General features: G+C 39.6%; 2 protein-coding genes across 6 annotated transcripts in view; one reads left to right on the top strand and one right to left on the bottom strand.

Moving 5' to 3' along the window:
* Positions 1-3435, top strand: part of ankzf1 (ankyrin repeat and zinc finger peptidyl tRNA hydrolase 1) — a 5812-nt gene extending 2377 nt beyond the window's left edge. For 2 of the 4 annotated variants that reach the window (XM_031299153.2, XM_031299162.2), the window contains exons 8-16: positions 846-1068; positions 1167-1265; positions 1445-1624; positions 1751-1882; positions 1994-2276; positions 2384-2495; positions 2589-2756; positions 2847-2917; positions 3066-3435. In XM_031299153.2, the coding sequence (XP_031155013.1) occupies positions 846-1068; positions 1167-1265; positions 1445-1624; positions 1751-1882; positions 1994-2276; positions 2384-2495; positions 2589-2756; positions 2847-2917; positions 3066-3192 (1395 nt within the window). In that variant the 3' untranslated portion in view covers positions 3193-3435. The remainder of the gene's footprint in view (positions 1-845; positions 1069-1166; positions 1266-1444; positions 1625-1750; positions 1883-1993; positions 2277-2383; positions 2496-2588; positions 2757-2846; positions 2918-3065) is intronic. The other 2 variants (XM_036004386.1, XM_031299171.2) reach the window with 2 other exon arrangements.
* On the bottom strand, positions 2792-9275 carry glb1l (galactosidase, beta 1-like). Of its 2 annotated transcripts, XR_004898084.1 has the most exons (17): positions 9049-9275; positions 8400-8569; positions 8167-8317; positions 7606-7666; positions 7421-7515; positions 7162-7342; positions 7001-7059; positions 6783-6904; positions 6502-6542; positions 6299-6417; positions 6132-6206; positions 5529-5618; positions 5306-5419; positions 5010-5141; positions 4136-4363; positions 3531-4007; positions 2792-3471 (listed from the first exon to the last, which is right to left on the bottom strand). XR_004898084.1 is itself a non-coding variant. In XM_031299184.2 (16 exons), exons 1-16 carry the CDS (start codon positions 9112-9114, stop codon positions 3810-3812), a joined length of 1902 nt encoding a protein of 633 aa, XP_031155044.1. In that variant the 5' UTR covers positions 9115-9275; the 3' UTR covers positions 2792-3809. The 2 variants fall into 2 exon arrangements, 1 of the variants encoding a protein (XP_031155044.1); XM_031299184.2 differs by having other exon boundaries at positions 2792-4007.
* Between the last annotated feature and the right edge of the window lie 2011 nt (positions 9276-11286).

Raw genomic sequence — 11286 nt, 5'->3', positions numbered from 1 at the left:
CTAAAATGTCCACTGTTTCCAATAACAACACAATGTATTTATTTCCCTTTGTGATACAACAAAATACAGCCACTTTGTTCCTCTTGTATTCTACTACTTTCTTTTCATAAACAACAAACCTAACAATCATCTACCGCACGGTCAAAAAACAGTTTGCGTCTCCATTCCTGCAACACATGAGTGCAGTTACCTCTTGACTATAATACCTTACATCTCATTGACAAAGAACCACTGCCCCAGGTGGCGGGAGGTTGAAACCAGACAAAACAAAAACAACCAAAAATGGCTTTTACATATGTATTTTTGATTGTGGTGTGAACTGTCCCTTTTAAGCTATGATGTTCTGTCACATGGCTAATAATGATCCATGTAACCCTGATGGTATCTTCTGCTGAATTCCATTCTTTTTTCTCTTGCACCAATTAAAGTTTTGGTTAGGGTATCTATCCTCCTTTTAAGACTGGTGTTTTATTTACTTTTGTGAGTGTGCCGATGCATCCACGGAGCCTAGCCCAGGTGCTTATTCATGAAAAGAGTTTGCCGTCTGTGTAAGGGTTGCTTATTCCGAAAGGCAAATTTGAGTGAGCAATTGTATATTGTCAGAAGACAACTCCCAAACATAGACTGCAACAGTTTTCTCGTTAAACACATACTGCTAATTTTATTATTGTTCAGTGCTTTAATTAAATTTAAGTTTGATAAATTAATACAATTCTAAAGTTAGAAAGTAAACCATCTAAAATGTTTCGGTGTAGTCCATTCTTGGATGGTTTTTTTACCTCAATTATAAGGTAAGGTAGCATGTTTTTTTTCATGTGCACAAACATTTTTATAATCTTTTACAGGAGATTCAGGATCTTCTGGCTAGCTGGGCTGAACACTTGAAAGAGGCCTCTGCAATATTTGTACGAGCCCCCAGCTACAATAAAAGCATCTTTTTTGGTGGTCGTGCAGCTCCTTTTGACAAAAAAGATCCCAGGATCCACACAGTTCCATTTGCCACTCGCAGGGCAACCTTTCGAGAGGCACAGAGGGTACACGAGGTGCTTTCCACCCTCCATGTTTATGGTAAGCTGAATTATATCCTTGGAATAATGACATGTTATCTGCTCATTGTCGTACAGCCAGGGTATAATCAATACTGTGTGCAAAATATCTTGTTGCAGGGAAAGACACAGACATGTCTGCAGTTTTCAGTCCATCTAAGAAGGCCTGGAAAAAATCTGTTAAACTCACAGCACAAATAAATACCGGTCAAGAGAAAGGTAAGCTTAAGAGGTTAACATGGACACTGTGGGCCTACACTCTATTGAACTTGATGTGGAAAAATATGCCAAAGTTAAGCTCACTAAAATTAGGAGTTCATTTCTTGATGCTTCAACACAAAGTTTATTTACTGTAAATGTTGGTATTACAGTACACTTCCTTTTATTTTTGGCATCAGCAGAAGAAAACGAAAAACACGATAGCTCTGATGAAGTAGAGGGTGGAGAGATCCAGCTGGAGATGGTGGAGTCGACAATAGGAACTCTGGACCTCAGGGAGTCTGAGATCTATCCCTCCAGACACAGGAGGAGGAGGAGGAGGATGAGGAAGAAGGAGGAACCCAAACTGCAAAATGAGGGTAGGTCTGCTCCGGTGTGTCGTCACATAAGTGGCTATAGTAGCTACATTACAGAAACCCAAGAACGCTTATTTATCACACAAAGGTTCTGCAGTGTTGATGAAATTTCACATCCGTGTGTGACAGAATTGACTAACACAGAAGCAGACAATCAAGAAGAGGAAGTGCCAGAGGCTGCGCCGGCAGAAGACGCACCTCAAGAGGCGCAATCAAAGAACAAGAGGAAGAGGAAAGCACAGAGTAAGAAACAACTGGAAGGTAAGTGCTTCTTTGTCACTGTTTATGTTGTGCCGATTTCTCAATCTTACAACCTCCTGTAATATTTTATGTTTTAAGATACTTATTATTAAGCTTTCTGTGTCTATATAGAAATTGTTGATGAGTCGTCGGAGTACGGCCTGAGGGATGAAGTGTTTACAGCCTGTAAGGTTGGGGATACAGATACTCTACGTAGAGTCCTTCAGCTACCTGGAGAAATGTCAGAGAGTCGAGAGCAGTTGGACAGCAACCGTTCTGATGTCCCAAGTCCTCTAAGTCTCCTTAATAAGCCCATAGACTCGTCAGGGTTCACTTTGCTGCATGTAGCCTCAGCAGCTGCACAAAAGGCAGTGGTCCGGCTGCTGCTGGACGCAGGAGCAGACCCAGCCTGCAGGTATGAAAACCAATATAGCCAAGGGTAGTAAAGGTCAAATTTCAGTGTGATAATTTGCAGCAATTGTAGTGAACCTATGCCCAGACTTAAACAATATTCCTTTACAGGGATAACAAAGGGCAGACCTCGTATATCGTCGCCCCTGACAAAGACACAAGGAATGTGTTTCGTAAATACATGGGTGAGAATCCTGACAAATATGACTACAGCAAGGCGCAGGTAAGAATGTACAGTCTGATTTTTGACATGTATGCCATTAAATACTTGCAGAGCACATTTTTTTTTTTTTTTTAAACTCTTGCACACTTCAAGGTCCCTGGGCCACTAACGGCAGAGATTGAATCCAAAAAGACGGAGAAGAAAAAGGCACAAAAGGCACTGAGAAAACAGCGCGAAAAAGAGCAGAAGGAGGAAAAGAGGAAACAAGAGTTGGAGGCAGAGGAAAAGAAGAGGTTTGCATCTCTGACTGATCGTGAAAAGGTGAGTTGATGTGTATTTAATCACTGATATTTAGGTTATGTTTTTATAGTAACATCTTGAAAATGTTAACTGTTTCCTTTTTGGTTATAGAGAGCTCTGGCAGCAGAGAGGAGGTTAGCGGAGCAAGTTGCTGCAACAGGAGTCGGCCTCTCTAATGTGAAGTAAGTCCCCCAGAGCCATCCTCAGCTCAGTCATAATATGAATTAGGACTTAAGTAATACTGTAGTGTCAGCAAGCACAATACTGTAAATGCCTTTTACTCAAAAATGTCACTAACATTAAATGTGCTTTTTGTTTGTCTCTCTCCAGGAGGTGCTGGTTGTGTGGAGAGTCTCTGCTTGGGAAGATCCCATTTCAGTATCTAGAGTATTCCTTCTGCACCCCTCGCTGTGTCCAGGCACATCGAAAAGCCAACACTCTTCCAGGCAAGACCTAACCCCCATGTATATAACACCCATTTGGAAAATTTCAGTTAAAAGGAAGCTACCTCATTAAATCTAAAAGTGAATTTGTGCAGCCTTGAAAGAATACTAATATGGCTGTCTTGTCAGTGTGCTAGTTTCATTTTCAACTCTAAAATTACATTTTTAACAGTTTATTATGGCAGATGATCTCAGATAACTGGATGCATATACTGTATGAAAACATTACGTAATAAATGTATAATTTATTCACAGTATCTGCGACGAAAAAAAAGAGAATGCAATAAAAAAAACTAACACTGTATATTGCTGTTCTTTCTGCCACAGACGTCAGTGAATGTTCAACCTTAACAACAAACTCATCAATAAATCACTGTTTTACTGAAGCTGCTGTTTTAAAGCAGTTTGGATTGTGATGATAAAGAATTGATGATACACTGATATCTGAAGTGATTAAAAATGAATGCCACCGGAAAAATGCATGGAGCAAATGTTCCTGCGTCAAGTGAAATGTTCAGAGGACTACTTCTACTCAGCTTCAGTCAAACTTGCTTCATACAGATATTGGGATGTATCATTTTTACAGCTAAATGTTGAGAAGATGTTGTGCTACTAAACTAAGTGTGCTCTGTTAAGACTTTCTGACAATAAGCTGAGGCCGGTCCATGAAGAGAACCCGTAGGTGTGCTGGGGCCCCCTCCAGCTCCAGCACTGTGATGTTGTTGGGCAGGGTGGTGCTGAGTAGGGGTCCAGGGATATAAAGAGTCAGTTGAGGGCCCCTTGCTGGCCAGTATCGTCCCAGATTAACACCATTAATCCAAACCTGACCCTGTTATAAAAAGGACAACAATGATTAGGATACAATAATTGAATCCCTGAAAGCATGAGGTATGATGATAAGCCCCCCCCCCCCCCCCACCACCACACAAATAAATAAATGAAAAAAATCAACATTACCTTTGTCCATTCATTGAGTTTGAGAAAGGTGTCCCAGGCAAGGCCGTTGGGCTGTAAGGTTCCCATGTAGAAGACTGGCCCAACTGAAGGGTCTTTCTGAGGGGCAGGGAAGGACTTTTGACTGTCTGAATGAGGCCATCCACCAGCAATGGCTCCATCAATGTCCAAAGGGTAGATCTTCCAGTCAGTCAGTACATCTTTACCCAGGATCAGGTTGCTCAAAAGGCCCTGCAGTACACATACTGTTTACCATCTAATACTGGGACTTTGTGTAAGTAGATTTAAAGCACAGTTACTATCCAACAAGTGGGAATATTATACATTTTTCATTATTATTTTAAAGTTTTAGGGTTTGAGGTTTGTTACCATCTCTAACAGGGACTGTCCATGGCACTATGGCTATATCGGTCTTTACATTCATAATTCAAATATGTAAATGGATAGAGAATATGAAGAATTTGTCTATAGGAGAAGTACTTGTACAGATCAGTAATAACTATTAATGACAGAGGTCCAACCGATAGTTCCAGCACGCTTTGTATGTACCCCATATATCATATGAAACTTGAATTATGTTGACTTATTTAGTTTAAGGTCATTTATGTATGTTATGACCTTTCTCAAATCTGCAAGCCTAGGTTGAGGCAAAGGGGAGAATTATAAGGTTAATCTTTGCTGGTTTTAATAAGGTGTAAAAAAACAAAACAACTAAAGATTGATTTAGTAGTAGTTATTAGTTTTACGCCTACAGCATTTTACAGAACCCCAAACAATGGTTAAAGTAAAGACAATGCCAACAAAACAAGAGCGTTAAAGAAGTGTGTGCAGAAACAAAATGTGATTTACTCTACGGGTTTGGACTTTGTTTTCTTGCCTTGTAGTCATTGATCTTGCTGCCAAAGTTTACCCTGCCCATGTTCTCAACGAGGATGTCCACAGTGTCCCCCTGCTGTCCAGTGACGTTGATCACCAGCATAGTGTCTCTCTCCAAAAGACCCTGGAAAACCTGTCCACACAGACACGCACTCATGTGTATGAACATTGAAAAAAAACAACGCAACCTGACATTCTATAAACAATAACACCTGGTCTTATTCTGTGATGTTTTCCCTATACCTGACCTGAAACATCTGATTGGCTAGACAACAAAAGTTCATTGTAAAGGCTCACCCCATTGACGGATACATATGCACGGTCATGAACCCCATTGAGTGGAGAGATAAGTGGTGTAGGCTCCGAGAGGTCCCGGGGCAGCGTGGTCCGGTAAAGCATGTATCCATAGAACTGAACACAATAGACATGACAGGTTAGAAGTTCTCCACGTTTCAAGAGGTTTACTGCCACTACAACATTAGTCCCCTCCCCTGTTGTTGCCTTCAGACAGAATCCATACCTGTTTCATCTCTTCAAATGTCAGAGGATACTGGGATTTCACTGGCCCGACGGTTGAGAGAGTGTTCAATAGACTGCTGATGTTGCCAACCTGAAAAAGTGTCTACTATTGGGATCAATCACAGCAACCTCTATCTCTTTACACTTTTAAATCTGAAATTGTATAGACCATCCTCCAGATATTCCTTCTAATCAGCTAAAACTTCTTAAAATCCTGCTCTTTTGTGCTAGAAGATGTATTTTATTGAAGTGGGTGTCAGAGGAACCCCCCTAGTGTTGCCCAATGGATATGCAGTGTACTGAAGTTTATGCCCCTCGAAGCCCTTAGCTTCTATCTGAGAGAGGAACCGTTTCAGTTTCATAAAGTCTGGGGTCCATTTACAACTTACTTGGGGTCTGATTGTCTGCGTACAATAACAGTAGGGCTGTATGGGTTGGCTTGGGGAGAATAGATCTTTATTGTCTAACTGTATGTCTATGTATGTGCATTCCTGATTTGTATTGTATGATGGATTGTTGTACCTTACTAACCTGATGACCTAACTGTCATGACCTGTAAATCTGTCAATGTTCAATAAAAAAAAAATATCTGACATTGTATTACCTTTTTCAGGGTCACAAAGCCATAGGCAAACTTAGGAGTTGCTGGTGGCATGGGGCCAGAGGGAATATCTCTGAACTGTAGAGAAACAGTGATGCATTAATCTTAGACTTATGAACAAATGTAATCAGGATATCAACCTTAGTGGGTGGCAGTTCAATCAGTGGTACCTGCTTAATGACATCTCTGATGGCCAACAGCTTCTCTGTGGGGTCTCCTGCCTCGGAGAGCGGAGCGTCGTAATCATAACTAGTCACTACTGAGCGGAACTTCGTGTCATGATCAGCACCTTCGGGTAGTTACAAAAAGATAAATGCACCATCGTGTGAACAACTCAGATTATCCAAAACTAAGATACTGATTATAACTTTACCATTCCAGTAGCCAAAGTTAGTGCCTCCTTCAAACATGTACCTGAGAAGAGAGAGGGGTAGACTGTGTTACATAGTGGGCGAAACTTGTAATCATTACATAGACGAGTGCTTTTCATCTCCTGGGAGCAGTTTTATCTCAAACTGGTGACTGATGCATCCTCAAGAAAAGGCTGGCAATACTATATATTCATGCGATTTGTTGATGATAAAATATAGAACAATGCAAAAAAAAAAATTGTACAGAGAAGAGGAAAGTTTGTGAGTGTTTGGGGAGACATACATGTTGACGTTGGCCCCCATGGCTAGCATTTCTCCTAGCACTCTGCTGACCTTCTGAGCATCAACCACAGCATGCTGATCTCCCCAGTGGTCCAACCAGCCAGTGTAGAACTCTGAATTCACCTTCAACATCATTTAAAGCATGTTCACATCATATGCTTGGTTTGAAGAGTCAGTAATTACTGCATGTTAAGATTAGTGAATGAATATGTAACTAACCAGGGGCCCTCGAGGTTCAAACCTTCTTTGCCGGTTAAAGGCCTTAGTTATGTTGGTGTCTGTATGAGGGGATAAATAGCACAAATTACAACTTTCCCTACAAAAAAAACATCAGGAAGTACAGGGTGCTATCTTGTTAATCATTTACATACAATACCAACCTGTGCCAAAGTCTACTGTGGCATATAATCCTTCCAGAGTCCCGCATGTCATTTCCTTGTCTGTGTTTCCATCAGTGGTAAACAGGACTGTGTCTTCACCAAGAAAGAGGTGAAACAGAGTCCGCAGGTGACGCATGTAGTTGTAGTCACAAGCGAAGTAACTTCCATATTCATTCTCCACCTATAGCCAAATAAGATGATTTATAAAACCAATATTAAAATACTAACTAATACAAAACTTACCTACTTAATTCTCTACCTGGACAGTAATGATGTTGCCCCCGTTGATATAAAGCCATGGCTTCATTTTGGGCAGAAGAACAGCAAGCCAGTTGCTGACTGCCTCGACATAATCTGGAGCAGACAAAAACAAATCAATGGCATATTTACTATTTTTTTTTTTTTTTAAAAGACAAAGACATATACAGTAGGTGCTTGTTATACCTGCGTCAGCTGAGCGAAGTATGATGTTTGGTTTCTGAAGTAGCCACGCAGGCAATCCACCCTGGGAAGGAAGACCAAATATCAGCAAGAAATAGATATATCGAAAGTGGCACATTTTATCAAATGCACAACATCACTGAAAAAAATGCAAACAGGATACAGTTGGAGATCATGTTTCTGATTTCTTCGTAAGGTGACTAATAACCAATGTAGGTTAACTTATGATCAGTCTCTTTCTCACTAAATTGTAAACTGGAATGCACAATGACATCAATCCTTTTGAATTTTATTTTAAAGCATTTGAAATATATGTTAAATAAAAATCCCACTAACATCATAGTGACACAGTTGGTCTACTGACATTCATTATGTAAATCTCTGTACTTCTTGTTTTAATCTTTTTTGATATTCTGTGTTTTGTTTCTTTTCTATAATTTCTATAATGCCACGTTGTCATTTTTTGGTTTAATACACTTTCTTAATAATGTATCATTTATTGTGCTTTGATCTGTGTGAACAAATTTTATTACTACAGTACAGTTCAGAAGTTCCATTTTTCACCATTTCCCACTCTGCACAGATGTACGGTCCGGGACGCAGGATGACCAGAAGACCTGTCTGATTCGCCAGATCCAAAAAATGCTCCAGATCTTGGCCTCCTGTGAAGTTGTGGACCCCCTGTACTGCCTCATGGAAGTTCCAGGGCACATATCTGTGTGGAGGCAAAGTAAATGTACAGTAAAGACAGACCGAATGTAAAAAATATGTTTAAGAATGTGATGTTTTGAACTTACACTTGGATAGCATTGAGTCCAGCCATGTACATCTTTACGAGCCGGTCCTTCCAGTAGTACCGTGGGATTCTGGAGTAGTGAATACTGCCTGAGATGTACTGAAAAGGCTTCCCATCTTTGAGGAAATAGTTGTTTTTGTAGTCTATAGAGAATGATCTTTCTCCAGAGGCCTGCAAGAGATGGCATGGTCTCTGGTAAGGTGCATTTAAAACTGGTTTGCATTGACTCTGTAATCTCCACTACCTACCATCAGTGGTGGAATGTAACTAGTATTTACTCAGATACTATACATAAATATAGTTTTGAGGTACTTACTTGAGTATTTCCATTTTATAGTACAATACATTTCTATTCAACCACATTTTGGAGGCAGATATTGTACTTTTTACTCCACTACATTTTATTTTGAAGCTTAGTTACTTTGCAGATTTATATTATTACTACAAAACATAGTCAACTAATACAGTATGATATATATTATTATGGGCTAAGCTACCCAGCATTATATAAAGTAATTAAAATTAGAAACTTTTACTTTTGGTACTTTAGGCATATTTTGATGCTAATACTTATATAGCCTACTTTTACTCGAGTAAGATTTTGAATGCAGGGTATCTTTTTCTAGTAGTGAATATAGTGTGTTTCTTACCAAGTTTCCACTGACAGACAAACAGGCGAGGTTCACAGCAACAAAGAGTAAGACACCGGCAGCCATGTCCACTGCCTTCCCGCGAGGACTAAACCTACAACTAATTCATCACTCATTTGTATTACGCTACTGCTATTTTATGCCTGTTATGGTTAACTGGTTAACAGGACGAAGCAACATCATCAACATCCTGCCCGCTTCTCTAAAGCACTATCATGTGATTCTCATTGGCAATCTGCTGGGTCCTAAAGACCGTCCCGTTCACCTCAGCCTTGTCCTGGCAGTATGTAGGTTCCCCTTAATGTAGCTCTGCATGGTTGACCCCATTCAGACATAAGTTTCATTGACAGTCCTCTGTTTATTACTTTGGGAATAAAGAATACAGAAATGTTTGCTGGAGATATGATTAGTCCACTTTGAGATAATGAAAATAATTATACTTAAACCTTACAAATGTGTTTACAGTTGGACCACCAGATGTCACTGTTCACACTCATCTTTACAAGAGAGAAAAAATAGATTTAACCTAAAATAAATAACATATATATGTATATATGCCCAGCATATACAAATAATGGTGCCCATACACGGTAACAATCCAAAAAATAATGAATGATAAACAGAATGAAATAAAAGTATATAAGTAGGTAGGCTATAAGGAAAAAAACTGAGAGCCAACCACCATGTGATATACAATGCTGTCACAACATGCTGTCATACTATGCATTATGTAGGTTGAGAACAATTCCATTATGTTTGGCATGGCAAGATAACAAAGCAGCCAGTTCAGGAAGGGTTTGCTTTATTATAGCTGCAGGACACGGTCTGCATCTGTCTGTCTTTTCCTGTTGTGTGAATGATGGTTAAATGTCAACCTTTCATCATAAAACTCATTTAAAGGTTCAATGGACATTCAATATCAGGACCCTGCAACAGGCAATTTCATTTTATGATGAGATGGTATTGTTGGTGTAATAATATTAAATCCATTTGCAGTTATTCTTCTGATATCAATTGAATGTGTGTGATAACATCACACTTCTTATAAAGAGCACTAGATGGCGCTTCAATACCTTATTGAGAATCAAAGTGAGCTGGGATAAGACAATTTCATAGTTTCCTTAAGAAAAGGTATGCTTTTATATTAAGCTGCATTTTTAAAATGACTTTATATTTTAAAATTTGGAGGTAAAAAAAACAAGCATGATTTACATCCAAATTCTCTGGATTCATTAGCAGTGATCCTTAAGTGCTCAGTCTTTTTATTTTTCATTGAAGTGGCCATGAAGGCATGTCTTGCACCTGTTTAATTGCATTTTTCCAGCAGCAAAAACTAGCTTGTCACTATAACCGAGGCAGTCATTTGCGTCCAAATGTGCTGACACAAAAATAATCAAAGTTGCTTCCAGGACACATTTGCCGTTGGCCTGCACATCATTATGGTTCCAGAAAGCTCTTAAGTGGTAAGTGGCTGTTGTGTGTAATAGGAACAACAGTTTATCTCTGTCTGTCATTCAAACACAAAGCAGTTGATCCTGCTAATTTGGGTTAATAATGCCTGTATCTGCCTGCTGGTCTGTCATTGTACACACACACTTTTTCAGTCCCATCCCCTACACAGTAATGAATGTCCATACAGTAATCTCATTTCCTGTACTGCCTCATCAATGTCCATTTTAAGAAGATATAAGGGTAGATGCTCACAATTGCTAATGGCAACTGATCTCAACTGCAGATAGGACAAATGCTGTGGCTCATTAGCCCACTGTCAGACGCAGTTAATTGTCTTGGGAATGAGAGGAGGAACGACATACATTGGCTTGTAATTTAGTTATGAGCGTGATAGTGCCTGAGGAGAGCTTGTCAGCATCCCATCTTTGAAGCTGAGCTTGTGGAAAATGGATGTTTAAACCGCAAAAAAAACCTAAATGACTAATGCACTGAGGACAACACCACTTACTGAGATACTAGCAAGATTGGAAGTGACTGAGACTAATACAAACACCAGAGAGACTCATCTCTCATTACTACAGTCACAGACTGTCAGATGAGATCATGTTGCATTTACTATATTGCATATGGTAAAAATATCCTTATTTGACCTGCAAAAAAAAAAATTTAGGCAGCCTTTTAATTACTGCATAAAGATACAGACCAAACTTAATTGGAGAGGCCTGTCCTTAATGTGATGGGAGAGACAAAAAACACTCACCCTAGGGTTGGGCGTCACCTCAATGA

This window comes from Sander lucioperca, chromosome 8, assembly GCF_008315115.2.
Source record: "Sander lucioperca isolate FBNREF2018 chromosome 8, SLUC_FBN_1.2, whole genome shotgun sequence".
NCBI classification, from domain to species: domain Eukaryota; kingdom Metazoa; phylum Chordata; class Actinopteri; order Perciformes; family Percidae; genus Sander; species Sander lucioperca.
This window is presented reverse-complemented; position numbering and strand designations above follow the sequence as displayed.